Raw genomic sequence first — 17,699 nt, forward strand, 5'->3', positions numbered from 1 at the left:
AGTGATATAAATCACATGACTCTTCTTTTTATAGTGCACACCAGTCGGATGGGTAGGAAGAGAGCAGAATGGTAAAATGTCTCACCAGGGAATAACTGATGCTGCATAGTTTGCTGGTCTGACATCATAGTCTACTCAGGAGCTGTGTGCAAAGATATCCCTTAGCTTCTCTACTACATAAAAGCCGTAGCTTCCATACACTGCACTGATGTTGGCCACATAGCCTGAAACAGCTGTATACAGTTTTTAGTATAAATGGCTCATACAAACCGATCAGCCATAACATTATGACCACCCACCTAATATTGCGTAGGTCCCCTTTTTGCTGCCAAAACAGCCCTGACCCATAAAGGCATGGACTCTGAAGGTATGCAGTGGTATCTGATAGGGATGTACCGATACCCAGTATTGGCATAGATAACGATACTAGTATTTGCCCAAATGCTCCCGATACTTGTCCCGATACTGGAACTATCGGTATCAGGAAGCTGGGCGATGAGTCATTACATGCTGCCCAGCTTTTTGACTGGCCGGGAAGCTGGCTCCATACTCCCTTGTCACCAGGGAGCATGGAGCTGGCTTACCGGCCAATCAGGAAGCCGGTGTGTAATGACTCTTCACCCCCCCCCCGCTTCCTGATTGCCCGGGAAGCCGGCTCCATGCTCCCTCCTCACTTGGTGACGGCTAATCAGGAAGGCAGGCTTCCTTAATGCAACTTCCGGGATCGGTATAAGGTATCGGCAAGTACTGGAACAAAAAATTGGTACTCGATACCGAAAAACCGGTATCGATGCATCCCTACCCTAACGTGTTTCCACCAACTATAATCACAGTCCAATCCAATACTTTTTACTGGCTATGGAACCGTGTGCAAATACTTTCTTTGTTTTTATCAGGAAGATTCAACTGCAGAGAATATGTGGTGAATGACAGATTCCCTGCTTTATAAATGTCTGCAGTGCTATGGCATTGGCTGATAGAATACTGGAGTTACTGGGTTTTCTCTTAAGAGTTTTTGATCATTTGTATTTTTACTTCTATTTAGAATCGGGGGATAATATCCAGAGAACTATGCATCCCGCAGTTCAGGTAAATGTCTTCTGTTCTATAGTAGTACTTTAATTTATATTAGCAATGCCTTTCCATCGAGCATTGACAAAAATCCTCCATCAGCAGTTAGAAATTTCCCTCAGCTTTAGAGAACTATTTTGCAGATTGCAAGCTTTAGTCACAGGCACTGCACTTTGTTTGACTGTAGTTCTGTCATTTCAGGTTTGGTTTGGAGATGATCTGCTATTAAGTCAGAGAAGTCCATTGACTCCTAGACATGGTCCAGGTTTGTCTGATGTTTCCCAGTACGATCAATGGCTGGCTGTACGCCATGCAGCCACGCTGGTACCGATGCAGGAAGATCTGGCAATATGGCTGAGTGACTTGTTGGGTAGGTATGACTGTGTATTAGATATACTGGCAAATGTGTGATGCTGATTTGAAATGACTCAACACTGAATCGCACATTGTTATAGTGGCTGACACATCTGCAGTGAAAGCTCTGTAAGGAAAATTGGGATAGCATGTGTTTGAATAACTAACCAGAGCCACATGCATGGACACATGATCCATGAATTCCAGGCGATGAGCTGTGATCTGGCTATAGCCTTGTTCTACAGCCTCATGGGGTGCGAAAAGTATAAACAATGGGTAAAACATGTTATAAGGTTCTAGTAAAAGTGTGCTATAGTCTAGATGTACATCAGAACACAAAACCAGTAATCTAGTGAGGAAACCTGCAAAATTATTAATGACCTGTTTAGAGACTCTTTTTTTCATTTAATCCTTTCACTGCCAAGGTGTGTTTGCACATGTTATAATCCATATTTTAGGCCTGAAAAAATTACTTAAAACCACTAAGACCCTCTAGGCTTACATTTTTATGTCACATGATATTAGTGCAACTCTTTATAAAAACCCAACGTTTTAGTGCACAAAAACTCAATACAAAACCCAGTTTTGTTTTTTGTAAATTTATAAAAGATAAGGTTGTGCCTTTGACTGTTAAGATTTGTGGGCAGCATTGTTACTTTTGCTGTTTCCTGGTATATTATTGATCTTGCCTGTTCTGTATGTGCATTTAAATACATACACACACAAGAAAAGAATCTGTACTTTAACCCTTTTTGTTACCCAGGATAAAATTCTTTCTGTAAAATTGCACTCTAGCTTATTAGTTCTGTAGCTCTGGTGCAAAAGGACAAATGCAGAGTATGGACTATTTAATAGGTTTAGTACTCATAAGGGCCCTGTCACACCGTCAAGAGTGAGTTCCAGTGCGTTCGGCCTCTGAACGCAACCCGACCGGCTCACTTTGTTTTGGGGCAGGAGGGGGCGTGGTGGTCCATTGAACTCAATGGCACCGCAGCCACTCCCTACCCGCGGTGCGATCGCTGACACCCGAGCTCGTGGCACATAAGTGCCTGCGTTTCGGTCCAGTGCCATCTGCAAAAAATGCTGCATGCACTATTTTTTGCAGATCGCACTGGACGGGTACGCAGGCACTAATGTGCCACGCGTTCAGGTGCCGGGGATCGCACCGCGGGCAGGGAGCATTGCTGCGGGGGCCATTGAGTTCAATGCACCGCCATGCCCACTCCTGTCCCAAAACAAAGTGAGCCGGCCGGGGTGCGTTCCAGAGGCCGAACGCACTCTTGATGCTGTGACTGGGCCCTAAATGTTTTTGAGAACCCTTTTGGAATTATATGGATTTCTAGGATGTCAGTAATAGAATCAAATAGTCCTATTCAGCAAACACACATAATCATCCTCGTCACCTCATTATTTATTGAACAAATGGTCTACACAATCAAGGATCTGGAGGGGGGGGGGGATGATAGTTTTATCTTCCCAAGAGGGGAATTGGATTAGGCAGTTTAATGTTTATATTTTCTCTTTTAAGAAGAACTCCAGGATTTTTACAAATAATCCCCTGCAGTGTGGGTATAGCCCCTCTGCAAGGAGATAAGTGCCCATTTTGTCGCAGGGGTAAAAATAAAGAGGATATACTTACCTGATCCTTGATTTTGCTTGGCTGCTAGACCAGTTCCTGCAGCCTCTTCTTCCCTGGGCTCCAGCGGTCTAAGGACCTCTGACATCATCACATCTAATACCGGTCCGTTAGATGTAAGGATGCCGAGGAGCAGCAGGGGAGAGAAGTGCTGACCGCCACAGGACCGAAGATCAGTTGAGTATATCTTCTTTATTTTCACATCAAAACGTGCACTTAACCCTTGTAGTGCAGGGGTAGCCCCACTGCAAGGTTATTTTTTAAACATCCTAGACATCTTCTTTAAGCTACAGGCTAAACAGCTTCCTCCAGTTATGCTAAACAGAGCAGATGGACAAATCTTCCCTGCCAGACTACTGTATTCTGACAATTGGCTGCACTATTTAAATTTTCAATCCAGCGCCTTCTACAGTACAAAGGAAACCCGGAGGTGGTGTCAGGACCACCCACAGTTTGAATTTGAGTTAATTCAGCAGAAATCGGGTGAAATTCAAGCAGTGTATGGCCAGCTTAAATTGGATTACTTTGACACAAACTTTTCCCAGCTGTATATAAAAATAGGTGTATTTTTTTTCTTTTAATATTGAAGTAGAACTCTTTTTAGCCACATTTTTAAAATAGCTAGAATGGGGAAGGGTTAGAAGTTCCAAGCCGGCAACTTCTCGCGATATCGCGCGGCAAAAATGCGCGATATCGCAGCGGAAATCGCGCGATAATTCGCTACATGTGAACGGGGCCTAAAGCTTTAAATACATCCTGTATAAAATAAAAACCACAAACCTCTATTAAAATTACTATTCTTAAAGAAAAGTGTGTCCTAGTTGTCACATCTGCACCATGGCTAGATACGCCATGTAGACTTTCCTTCTGACATGGTGTCTGCTTTCAGGGGAGGAAGTAAGAAGTGAGAAGTTTATGGAGGATCTTGACAATGGTGTTCACCTCTGCCAGCTCATCCAGGTTGTACAGAACACTATGAGGAGATGCTGCTCTCCTGAAGAACTGGTGGTAAGAGTTCTTCTTGCATGTTGTATGGCTTTTGATGTTTTAGAGTTAACACCATGGAAGTTTTTTTTCCAGTGTTTGTCAATTCTTTATTTTACATATCATGGTTAAAGTGTGTGTGTGTGTGTGTGTGATCCTGTCTGCGTCCGTGCAGCTTGGGTGAGCGTACAGCGGCGTATGTCCGCATCTTCCCATGAAGAACAGGCTGCTGCATACTATCACACGCAGCACCCGTCCTTCCCGGGAGCGGCCTTATATGGTCATGCATGCCGCAGAGATCTGTACGGGCCGACTATAAGCTGTGTGAATGTGGCATAAAACATCAAGGAGCAGCATCCATTGTAAATTATGTCATCAGCATTTGAAATGGCTTAAAACCAATTTGCCTTTATCGCTTTAAAGGCCAACCTCCGCCCCCTTCCATTTTTATTTACTTATTTATTTTGTGTGTAGATTTCTTTTTTTCTGCGGTCTTCTCTCCGGTCATGTGATTTCATGGGTCCTCTTTTTCCCTGGACATTGGGCCAGAGTGCTACAGAGTAAGACACTCGTACATGTAGTTATGTGTGCAGTTCTCTGCAGCATTAATCCGTGAGGCCCGACTGGCTGGATGACATGCCTTGGGCTCATAGGAAGTGTGTTGAATGATGCTGATCAGGCACTGGACCTGAGTGGTGATTCTGTGGTGGAGAGAAGGCGAGTATTGGAGTAAAGCGGCTGTTTTTATTTTCACTAATGCTGGGTAAATTTTAGTATAATTTTTATTTTAATCTGGACTTGGGCTTTACTATGGGATTAGCAGTCCATTCATTCATAAGAGTTCAAACTTTCTATTGCTTTCAAAGTGATAGTGTAGTTCTCTCTGTTAGTGTTCTCTCAATCTTTAAACTGCATCAGAGCTATAGTAATCTGCCATATTACCCTTTTCTTTGCCAGGGGGTGCCCATGAGGAGGGTTCCATGCAGAAAAGATGCTCCATCCGGCTCATTTTTTGCTCGGGACAACACTGCTAACTTTCTCCGCTGGTGCCGAGGCATTGGAGTGGATGAAGCTTATCTATTTGAATCTGAAGGTTTAGGTAAGTTGGACATTGTAGCAAAGTTTGTATAGTCCTACACAAGCAAGGAGTAGTACTGGCTACAGAACACTGGAAGACCATCTAATAAAGGGGATATCTCAAAAGGACACATTCAGAGTCAGGTGACTCTATCTTCTATGTGTAGTAGTCCAGAAAGGTCTGCACCCTCCTACAGTTTTTTTGTTTTTTTCCACTACATTTGGCAGACTGAAGTCCAGCCCATGTGAACAAAATCTGCATGGAGCTGGCATGTTTTCCCATTGTTTGTGTGGGGTTTATCTGGGTTTTTAAATTTACACCCCACAAACTAAAAACATAATGGGGGTTAATTGGCTTCTGACTAAAAAGGGCATGTTTGCCAAAGGTGGGGACATTAGATCGTTGGCACTTTTACACAGTGCCATGATATGTAAAAAGACAGGGCATGTTGTGCCAGTATATGGTACTGGATAGAAATTCTGATGGTTTTCTGGTTTCCAGTGGAAATGTGAGGAAAATGTAAATGATCCTTTTTGCAGCAGCCTTAAGTGACACTAAACTCAGGTGTTGGATCTTAAAAATACATTCAAGTACCTTAAGGCCTGGTTCACACCTGGGTGTTTTACAGCGCATAGAGACGTGCTGTAAAATGCTCAGCGTGTGAAAACCAATAATTGCCTATGGGCATGGTTCCCACCTGGGCGTATTTCAGTGCGTAGGAACGCACAAAGAAGTACAGGAGCTTCTTTGGGGCATATTTTCCGCGCGTATCCATTAGGATACAGCCGGATAGCCCTCGTAAACACTCGTTTGTCGCGCGTTTCTTTTACCGCGGTAAAACGCGCGGCAACCGTACACCCAGGTGTGAACCCAGCCTAACTACTAACAAAAATGTATCTTATTTGCATATCACTCAGCTGTAGATCCTCAAATCATCTCTGAATTGGTGCTGACACTGTCCTTTCTTTTGGAGGGTGGCTACTTTTGTTCCCTATGGTCCCTGTGTGTGTTGTCAAGTAGCCACCGCCCTAAGCTCGCTCCCATGATGGACTACAATCTCAATACAAATTGGCAAAGTAAACATGAGATTGTGGTCTATCATGGAGTGAGCTTGGAGAGGTGGATACTTTGCAACAAACACGGGGACCATAGGGAACAAAAGTAGGAAGGGCAGTGTCAGCATGAATTAGATGATTTGAGGATCTATACCTGAGTGATACACAAATTAAGATACATTTTTGTTAATAGTTAGGGTACTTGAATGCATTTTTAAGATTTAACTCCTGAGTTTAGTGTCACTTTAATGATCTAGAAAAATCCTCCATAAATATCTATAGTGGGTCCCTATGGAGCTCCCCCTGGACTACAGTGAAACGTCAATCCACTCTATGCACAGGCAGCACAGTGAGTCTGATCTCCATCGAGATGGAGAATTGTGATCCACCTGCTTGACTTTGACTAATGGTCACTGTTCTGGCACATAGAAGCGAACTTAAGCGTAATGTATCACAGGACATGTACATGGAAATAAATAAAGGGCAAGTGCAGTACCACAGGCTGGAGCAGTATGAAGTTTTAAAGCATTTACATAGAGTATTTCAAAAATTAATGGATTAATCGCAGTAATAAAGGCAAATGGGGAGAAACTTTTTTTTTTCCAGTGTTTTCAGGATTTAGTACCACATGAGATGTGCAAGTATTTGTTTACTGACCTGATTTTGCACATTAATGATTGTTTTGTCTTACATTCTTGTGATGATGAACCAAAAATAACCTTCAACAATGGGTTCTATTGAGAGAACTGGTTTTATAGCCAAAAAACCCTGTTTAAAATAGTAACCCAGTGACAGTACGTGATGCTAGAAAATGGTCTGTATGAAATTGTTTTCACAAGTCCTGTCCACAGAATCGCCCTCGAATATGCCTTAAAGGCCAGGTCTGGCAGAGCTTCTGACCAACAGCTGCCGTGCAACATTTGTCAGACAAAATGCTCATTATGTGTGTGTAAATGTATCTTCTATCGCAATTAAATTTCCATGCTTCAGTAAACCTTTTCAATAGTTCATTTTCTTCCGAAGCAATTGTTTCATGTTAGTGAACACTAACATGTTTATGAAGAGCATCAGAAAAATAAAAATAGAATCATTACTCAATGCGGTGATTGTTTTTGGAGCTGCATCTTTTTTTTCCCTGGGCTCCGATTTGTGTAAATTTTTCAATAGATAAAATGCCTTTGCTGCAGTGAACTGCAAGGATATTGTATCTCCCTTTTTATGTATATGAATTAATGCAAACGAGGCCCTTGCCTGCTGGGTTTTATGTATGTCACATGTGTGTTATGTATTCATAAATATGGGAGAAAGGGGTATAGGCCACCCATTGTAATAAACCACCTTCTGTGTGTTGCGAATAAATAGATATATCTATTGTGTGTGTGTGTGTGTATAATTTCTCCAGCAGTGCTATCTAGTGCAATATCTCGTCCTTTCACCCCTCCTTCCTCTTTTCCTCTTTCCCCCTCTTTTTTTTTTTTTCTTCTCTCCATATATCAATAGGTATATTTTTTTTTACACAGGTAACCTTGCAATTGCCAGTTGGAGTGGCTCCCATTGCTGTGAAAGCAGTTGTGCCCTCACATGTCCATGTGTTGTGTTTTAAGGTGGTGTGTGTGTGTGTTTTTTTAAAGCACTTGTGGTTTGCTCTAAAGTTAGGGTTAGGACTGTGGTGTTTTTTTTTGTCCTGTGACACCTGGATTGAAATTGTGGGAAAAAAAATCAAATGGGAATAGAGGGTTCATCTTCCAATGTGGGCACTTGTTCCAATGACAACTGTTTAAGAGTATTATCCTTTTTGGAGGGATTTTCCTCACACTGTCTGATGTGCCTTTTAGATACAAAGTGAAGTAAAAACTCTCAAGGCTTTTTTTTTTTTTTCTTTTTTTGCCATCTGTGTCCCATGGGGGAGAATTTCTTCACTTCTGCCCAAAAGCTGCAACCAGAAGCAAGAGGAAATCTCTGATGGTCAGCAGGGTCTCCAAAACCTCCCATTTGGAAGATTTCCCAACTATTTCTGTTATGAAGATAACCAGAAATTGTGGTTTTTATTGCCAGTGATAATGGTCACCAAGACAAATAGAGTGAATCTCCCTAATGGAGACACAGCAGCAAAAGTCTGACCGGTATTATAATGCCTCTCCACTCTATTCAAAACTATAAAAAAAAGTTTTGGCTGCAGTTGCACTTCATAGCGGACCTTTCTCAGATATTTCATGTTAGGGGGTATGCATGCAAAGTAATGTGGAGGTATAACGCTTACAGCCATTACCTCTGAAAAACATCACAGTACTTCTGGCAATGTCTGCATCTTCCACTGTTCAAAGATTGTGATCTTTGTTCAGACATTGGCTTCTTGTACTAAAATAAACCAGAAATGATACTGCCTTTCAAATTCTGGTAACTGGATAGTAGTTATATTTTTGGACGTGTATAAACCTCATGTTTCATCCACACCAGCCCCTGGTTGCTGTCAGAATGTACTTGTGATATTGGTGGGAAGTGGGGGAAAAAAAATATATAGAAAGAAATAAAAAAAAAGAATCCAAAAAAATATATATAATAAATAATCCAGAAGCCTTGTAATTTTTTTGGTTTTTCAGTGCTACATAAAGATCCCCGGCAAGTATGTCTGTGTCTCCTAGATGTTGGACGAATTGTATCCAGGTGTGTGATTTCTAAGCACTACCAAATATATACTTTCATTTGTATAAAATAACTTGCCTTCAAGAAAGTGTTTTTTGTACCTGATATTAGACTGGACAGTTAAGGGCTAGTGCACACCAGGTGCAGTTGTGATGCAGTCTGTTCAGTTTAGAAGCTGCATACAAAATGCATCATGCTTTCCTATGGGATTTCTGGCGCTCTGTTCACACCAGTGCAGTCCGTTTTGATGCAGTAAAATAAAAAAAAATGGCTTACCCTATTTTAGCTGCATTGGATCACAAGGGAATGCATCAAAAATGCATGCAAATGCATTGGAATGCGCCTGAAGTCCCGTTTTAAGCAACCCCCCCCCCCAACACATGGGCAAACACACGTGGTAAAATCACGGCAAAACTCTTCTCATTGCAGCTGCGCAGACGCATGCAGTTCTGGTGTGAACTAGCCCTAACAAGATTGTGGGTCTGATTTTATATAGAGACCAGTAGGTTCTAGTTACTTCAGTTCCTCCAGGCTGGATTTTAAAATGACAACTGGATTCTGATTCTGGATTCACAACACGCTTTTTATATAATGTAAAACTTATTTTATTTGGGTTTGTTTTTAGCCACATTATGAGGTTGCTCTTCTTTTAATTACAGATATGGAGTGGACCCACCAGTGTTGGTAAAACTAGAAAAGGAAATTGAACTTGAAGAATCCTTACTCATGGAGTCTGGACCACTAGCCCCAACAACAATCCAAAAATCATGCTGTCATCATGAGCTACATGAAGCAGTAAGATGGCTTTTTTTCCCCATTTCCATTGCCAAGTGTTTCTGCATTCTTGGAGAGACCAGTCTCCATGCAGAATTCCAGTCATTAACATGCAGTAGACCATAATACTTGTAATGTCTTTACACATCTCACTAAGCTTGGTCAGCAATGTATATTATATTATTATTATATACTTTTATGTATATTATACATTTTTCATGAAAAATGTGCTTTTAGCCATTTCCTAATGATGCCACCAGAATGTGACTTTCACTTTCAGCCTCATCCTGCAGAGAGATTTTGCAGCTCCCACTACAGCAATCTAAGCACAACTGGGGCAAGGTGGACTCCACAGTTAACCTTTTGCACTCACAAACAAAAGCCGCCACTACCTGTTTTAATGGAAAAGCACACCCTGCACAGCATCTGCTGTTGCAATTCTGAACTTTAAGAAATGTCTATACAACATGCTGCAAAGCACAGACAGGAATGTACAGAGTTTTTAAAATATAGTAGCTTTATTCAGAAGCAAGGATTCTTTAATTTCTTTCTTAGAGCAGGCAAAGATTCAGCGTAACGATTGTTTAAATATCATTTTAATGAAAGAAAAGGAAAAAAAATGATGCTAGAAAATATTTTCAGTAAAGGAATATTATGGAATAGACAGTAACCGTAACATATAGCAGGATTAACAATTTTTAAACGTACTTAGCAAGGTTTTCCTGATCTTTAGTTCCTGCACAAGTCCCTTTTAGAATAAGTCCAGTCAGAGTCACTGGCTGTCCCATAAATTACTTTCAGTATCATTACCAGTTTTAATGTCAAATGAGATCTACCAAGCTGCATATGCAGCCAGCTTTGCTGGTCCCTAAGAGGGTGTTTACTAATATGACATAACCAATCAAAAGGTCTAAGGCGTGTGTTGAGATGTTTTATGATGCTCCAGCGGACATTCCCTCAGTCAATTTTTTCTTTACTATATCAATATTTTCGATGGTTTGACCTCAATTGCTTAATTTCTAACGCCTTATTATCATCTTGTCCTTTTTTTATTATATTTTATATATCACATTTTAATTACATTTAATGTTTTTTAGTTTCAGTATGCTTATAGATGTATCCATTTTATTTATAGAAGAGGTACATGTTGCCCTTTTCCCCTGCTTCCGTGCTCCTTTTTTTTTTTTTTTTACTTTTTGAAGTAAAAAGTGAAATATAACCAATCTCTGGTTGGAGCATATCGGTCCCATTGCACGTAAGTGTATGGCCAACTGCGATGTGCTCCTCTCTTCTGGGTATTATGATAAAGGGGTGGTCTTTTTATAGCTTAGATAGAAGCTCAGATTTCGGAGACTCCAGACCCTACGAAGTCACGTGAGACGCAACCCGCGTAGGGTGGAGTTACCGACGTCATTTCTCCAACTGAGCCAGAAGGAGGGGAGGGTCCCTTACTCCTGCTTCGTTTCAGTGGGCACCCTTATTGGGATTGTCCGTTTTGCCTATTACCAAGTTTTTTATGTGAGTACCCTTTTTTTATTCCATAAAATACCCTTGCTGGATGGTACGCGATATGTGTTTTCGCTTGTCTCTTTCCGGGTTTACATTTATCTACGTGTGCCTGCCCTGAGTGGAACTGGAGTTACTGTGATAGGGGTGTCCCTCTCCTTAAGAAGGGAACTGCGTTTAGAGACCCATTTTACGGGTCGTTATCTCAGGTGAGCACCACTCTGCACATCATTATTCACTAGGTGTGGATTGGAACATTCTCTTGGTAGCGGTTTTTCAGGATATCCTTTTTAAGATTGACCACCTTTTTTAAAGCATCTATATGTCACAATTTTTTTTACTGGCGCGGATCATTATTGTTCAAATATTTTCAAATGACCATATTTATCAGTCCCAAAAATTAACATGTGATTTCATAGACTTTAAACATGATATGGATCTCATGCATGTTCTCCTTAGGAAAACCAATTTGCCTGCTGCACATTATACAGTAGGCATGTTTGGTACCTACTTGATTGTTATCCTCTTACATAATTTGTGAAGATATCTCCGTTATATCTGCTTATAATATATAAAAAGGTTTTGGTTCTGGTAGTTAAAAAAAATAAAGACACAGCAATTTTATGACAGGCTTGGTTAAACATTTTTCAAGGCCCTGCAGATTCTGGGCTAAGTATATGGGCTGAACCTGGGCTAAGCTATGTTCAATTTAATCTATGCCCACAATTTTGAGGTTGGAGGAAATGTGGATGGATCTGAAGTTGCTCAGTGAGCTTTTTACAAGCAGAAATTTGGAATTCCCTTCTCCAGGTAATGCAGGGGTGGACCTACTGGTGGTGGAGCCGGTGCGACCGCCCCCGGGGCCCAAAGCTAGGGGGGCACACTGACAGGGGCGGACTGTGGTGGCTTATGGCAGGCCGAGCAGCACAGAGATTCTAGGGCTGTCCATCTGCTCGGCTGCTGCTGTCCTCCCACTTCCAGTAGCGTGGGAGTGCTGCGGGGGGCCAATATATCGCTTGCAATGTAAATGCTTGAATACAATGCTGGCAGTATACAGGACACACCGCCGGGTCACTCCTTTCCTGATGCAGGCACTGTGTGTCACATGCCCCGCCCCCTCCAGACTGTGGCGGGGATGGTGTCGGGCTCCGGCAGCATTACAGTGTATAAGGTAAGTCAGTCGGGGAGGGGGCGCCCAGAAACTGCACACTGTGTGCTGTTATTTTATTAGGAAAATGGATTATAATAGGGAACATTACACTATACATTGCATTCCTGAGTCCAGCGTATTATACGTCTAGAGTCCAATTCATATACTATTCTGCATTGCTGTATAATGTATTGCTGGGATTTGTAGTCCCTCCACAGCTGGTGCCATTCTGCATTGGAGTGTAAGCTCCTCTGTACAGAGACTGATGTGGCTGGCTCAGTGTTCTCTGTACTGCACTGCAGTAGATGTCAGCTATATAAATGCATAACAATAGTGTGTGACTGTGGGGGGGCATTAGAGTGTAAGCTCCTTTGGTGCAGAGACCGCCGGAGGGTTTGGGGGGCCAGTGTGATCCGCATCGCCCCCCCGGGGTCCCAAGAAAAAAGTTTGCACCAGGGCCCATTTTTCCTTAGGTCTGCCACTGAGGTAGTGGTATCAACACAAAACTACTATACAGGAGGAAGTATTTTCTTAAGACTCCCACTGACTCACACACGCATAGGTCGGACTGTGTCTGTTTCCAACTTTAGCTACAATGTAACTATGCACAAGCTGGGAGGGGATAAATGAAATGTCAGTTCTGTGCAAATCCCCTATCCTCCCCACTTGGTTTGTGGTTTGTCAGACCTCATTATTATCAAAGCATTATCTGCCTGGCTCCTGGGATTTATCTAGATATCACACTGGCAATATGAGTCCTTCAGACTTTTTTTTGTGTAGTTGCACCACTTGTGCATTAATCCCTAACAAATATACAAATTCCAGTCAATGTCCAGTTACCAATGTTTTGGTTGTGTTTTGTCTACTTTTGTGTTTGTGTGTGAAGTGTTCAATCCATTGAGGGATAGAGCAGTTGCACTATAATTTTATAATTTAGCAGTATTCCTGTATTACAAATGTTCCTTTCCATAGTTGGAACAAATGGCATGTCCCTGAAATAGTTGTATTATTTTAGCAAGTAACACTGCTTTGTTTATTTAGCTGTTGACTATTTTTTTTTCTCTGTTTTAGGTGACTCACATTGCTCAGGATCCACCCTGCAATTGCTCTCATCGCTTCTCTATTGAATACTTATCAGAGGGTCGCTATCGGTTAGGGGATAAGATCCTCTTCATACGGGTAAATATAATATGTGTCTCTGAAAATTTTCTCACAAGGGTTTTTTTTTTCTTCATTAAACACATCCATTAGATATTTAAATATGGCTCTCTTGTAACCGCCTGCAGAGCCATTGCTTTGCATTAATTATGAGATGCCCATTAGAACATTGTAAAGTCCAGCAATTATTGCTGTTTATCACCCAGGAGCCATATACTTGCATCCATTTAAAATGATTTCCATTAAGAAAACCATTTTTGGTGCAGTCATGAAGTGTGCTTCTTTTTTAATAATTGCCCTTGGTATTGCTAATGTGCACACAAAGATGTTCATCAAACACTTCAGCTAGCTTTGGCAATTCAATGGAACGTTCATTTTCCACAGTCAATATAATGTGAACTTTAGCAGGCAGTTAGTAATGAACGGGGTTTTGTGGGTGAGAGTGATGAAGATATTAAAGTATTACACAGATTGTATTTCTGTAGCCTGCACTCTCCTACTTTGGAAAGGGAAATCATTTGCATTCAGCACAAGAAGAGTAGACTGGTAGATGAATGCTTACAATGATACTATGAGAAAACATTAACAACCACAGATGCTGCGATTTACCAGCCTCAATGTTCCCAAAAAACAAAATCAAAACTCCTGAAAGCCGTTCTACACATATTTAAAGTGATTTGGTGTGGACTTTATGGAATTATGGACTTTAACCCCATTTCATTGTTTTTCTATACTTCTCATGACTTGCTAGGATGCAGTATTGGGTTTCCTGGAGGAAGCATCTGTGTGCTAAAATATATGTAGAGAAAGGAAGTGACTGTAAATGGATGAATTAACTTACAGGAAGTTGTGCTTTGTTATTTCTTTTATACATGCAAATTTAAAGTAGAATAGGGCCTCATGATGCCTAATGGGAGATCATGGCATGCTTTCCTAATATGTATCAAGAACTGTTTGGCACTCGGTGTAAGATTCTGTATTGAGCTGAGTATCCCATTAATTGTCTAAACATAATAGTGCATTTACATATCTTTAGTACGATAATGGTAGGTGGTTAAATCAGAGGATGATTGTGATAAATTGATTACAGAAGAAGCAATTTCAGCATCAATCTACTTCACTTAGTGAGGCCTATGATCTTAGGTATGTCATGTAGTGGTGAGCCCAATTATAGTACTGCATTTATTTTATAGGGCTAGCAGTCCATCTGCATTGAGCTGATACCAAATTTAAAACCCCCACACAATCCAAAGGGTATCCACCGCACTCTATATGTGAGGTAAATGCCCAAGTGCGCATCCAGAAAAAAATATCCATGCAAATCTATAGGTCTAATGGGTCTTGCAGTGGAGAGAAGTCCAAGCAGCAGCGTTTTTGTCAACCGTTCGATGGAGCTCAGCCCGATAAAGACAGATGGAGCTCTTAGCCATTTACTTCACAAAGTGTGTGTGTGTGTGTGTGGTACACAGATGTACTGCTCTATATTGAAAGAGAAGATGCTACCATCATTTTTCTTGTGTTCACTGAGTTACCGAATAAAATCTTACTCTTCAAAGGTGTGTGTGTTGGAGAGATGGATGGATGTGTGTGTAAATGGGTAAGCTGTATTAGTCCAGTAGACAAGATGGTAAAAAAAAACCTAAAACTGAGTATTGTAGTATGCGATGATACTTTTCTTATTGGACCAACATAATATTTAAAAGACAATCTTTTGAGAGTTAACCTCTCCTTCAGGTCAGAAGCAATACTAATCACCATGACAGAGTTTACCACTGTAAAGCAAGAGAAAGTTGTTGGGGTGGGGGGTCCTACATTTTGGGCCTGGGAGTGAAGAATGCATCTTGATAACCAGAAGACAGAACAAATAAACATAGGATGACAATAAACCCTAAACAGATCAGAGATATACAACCTACATGAATATTATGATCTGTATATTCATTAAAAGTTCTGGTAGTGTCGGAAAACCAGAATCCACATTAAGTCCCTCCTTTTATGGCGTTGAAATGTAAAATCATTTTCATCTCAAATGTTTTCCTTTCATGAGAGTTTTTCAAATTCCCTTTCTGTACTTTTAGGCCCCGTTCACATTGAGCGATTTATCGCGCGGTAATTCCCGGGATATCGCGGCTATTTACCACGCGATATCGCACTCCAATGTTTGGCAATGGGGCAAAGGGTCCTGCTGTCGCGGGTCGTGTGTCGCTACAGCAGGACCCTTTTTGGAGCGGATTTTGCCGCGATTCAATGCTTTTTGATGCAAGCATTTGCACGACATTGCGCAAAATGCAAATCGCGCGACAAACGCGAATTGCGCAGTGTGAATGGGGCCTTAATATTGAGGTTTTGGATGGAGTGATCCTTCTGGGAGAAGTGATGTCCTACTGGGGTGCAATATTCGTTTTCTTTGTGGGCTCCTGTGTAGGTTCATCCTGAGATGCAGCTTAAGGCCAGTTTCCCCAATGTAACAACCTTTGTCACATGATGAACACCGTATCATATACACCAAGTTAGCAGATGTACATGAGTATGATCCCTTAATGGTGTACATTTTGCTATTGTAAACTCGCTGTATTCTTGTCACATATGTTGGAAAAGTTTCCAACATATATGTGACAAGAATATGTGACAGCGGGGTTCATTGCATTGTACTGTGCCGTTCTGTGTAAGTTCCTGTTCTGGGGTCCGCTTACTGTGTACTTGAAAGCCAGTATTGGGGGCTGAAGGAATATTTCTTGAAGTATGGGGTCTTCTGAGAGTACTGGCTGTAGATCTTTGATAATTTTGCGTATTACCTCTAGAGTAGGGTTGTATGTAACTACAAGAGGGGTCCTGGTTGTGTTTTTTTTCTCTTTGTACTGAAGGAGCCTTTCACGTGGTGTTCTTGGGGCAGATTAATTTTTTTTTTTTAGATAGTCTTTTCTCTTTAGCCCTTTTGCCGAAATGCATCAGCCAGTGTGCTCCGGTGTTTTGTCTCTGTCCTCAGTGTCAGAGCAAATGCGATGGTATTGGATTGCTTGGCTGTAGATGACACCCTGTTTAGTGTGATTCGGATGGAAGCTGGAATTATGGAGGTAGCTGTACCTGTCTGTGCGTTTTCTGTACACAGAAGAGCGGAGTGAGCCAATGCTGACAGTTATGGCACAATCCAGAAAAAACACAGGGGAATTTATCAATTCTGGAGCAGTTGCCTAAGGCAACCAATCAGAATCCACCTTTTCATTTCAAACCTTTAACTGAACAAACTAAAGAGAGAAGCTGATTGGTTGTCAAAGGCAACTGCTCCAGATTCTTCTGCTCCAGTTTTGATCATTTCCCTGCACTGTGTTGAGAAATTAATTTTGAGTTTAATCGATGGATGGAATTAGTGGAGTCCCAAAAGCTTTAGAAATGGCTTTATAACCTTCTCCAGACTAATGGATCTGAATTACTTTCTTTTGTCATTTTGTTCCTGGATTTCTTTAGATCTCGGCATGTCTAGCTTTTGAGGATCTTTTTGTTCTACTCCACTTTGTCAGTCAAGTCTGATTTAAGTCATTTCTTGATTGTGAACAGGGGTGGCAGTAATCAGGCCTGGGTGTGGCTAGAGAAATTGAACTCGGGTGCGATAAACCAGAGTTAAGTTATGTTTTAACCAGTTGCCGTCCGCCCGTTGTAAAAAATCGGACGGACGGCACTGCAGCATTGGCAAGTTGCCGCCTCCAGACGGCATTTTTTTTCTGCGGGCGCGCACGGGCATAAAAGACCCATGCAATGCAAACACCCGTTACCGGGTATTTAACATATAGACGATCGGCGGCGCTATAGCCTGCCGATCGTCTATATGTGCTAGTTTTTTCGATCCGCCGCCGCTTTTTCGTTCCCCCCGTCTGCTGCTGCCCCCCCCTCCTCATGACCCCTCACCTTCAATCCCGGGATCCGCTGCCACATCTGCGGCCCGGGAATGGCTCGGGAGGGCATCAGGAGGAAGAGGAAATGAGATCAGCTCCTTGCTGATCTCCCTCCGGGCTGTGAATGCAGAAGTGATGTGTATTACATCACTTCCGCATTCACTTGTCAGTCAGCTGGCTGCAATTGCCAGAGAAAAGAAACTGATGAAGCAGATCTCTGCTTCATCAGCTTCTTTTGGGGTCCACAGGTGACATTAGGGGTCCTAGAGACCCTTAATGTCTCTATAAAGAGGACCTGTCAGTGTGCCATTGCTATTATATAGGGGGATTGTTATCCCCCTATATAATAGCAATAACAATAAGTGCAAAAAAAAAAAAGTCACATATAAAAAAAAGTTAA

The 17,699-nt window shown here is 41.7% G+C and overlaps 1 protein-coding gene across 1 annotated transcript in view; it reads left to right on the forward strand.

The window, feature by feature from the left end:
• The first annotated feature begins 1,058 nt into the window (after positions 1–1,058).
• Positions 1,059–17,699, forward strand: part of GAS2L3 (growth arrest specific 2 like 3) — a 19,570-nt gene continuing 2,929 nt past the window's right edge. The window contains exons 1-7 of the mRNA XM_018556621.1: positions 1,059–1,089; positions 1,273–1,441; positions 3,951–4,069; positions 5,003–5,144; positions 8,779–8,842; positions 9,481–9,616; positions 13,323–13,430. Coding sequence (XP_018412123.1) covers positions 1,072–1,089; positions 1,273–1,441; positions 3,951–4,069; positions 5,003–5,144; positions 8,779–8,842; positions 9,481–9,616; positions 13,323–13,430 — 756 coding nt within the window. The 5' untranslated portion in view covers positions 1,059–1,071. The remainder of the gene's footprint in view (positions 1,090–1,272; positions 1,442–3,950; positions 4,070–5,002; positions 5,145–8,778; positions 8,843–9,480; positions 9,617–13,322; positions 13,431–17,699) is intronic.

This window comes from Nanorana parkeri, unplaced genomic scaffold (genome assembly GCF_000935625.1).
Source record: "Nanorana parkeri isolate BGI_ZX_2015 unplaced genomic scaffold, ASM93562v1 scaffold244, whole genome shotgun sequence".
Classification (NCBI taxonomy): domain Eukaryota; kingdom Metazoa; phylum Chordata; class Amphibia; order Anura; family Dicroglossidae; genus Nanorana; species Nanorana parkeri.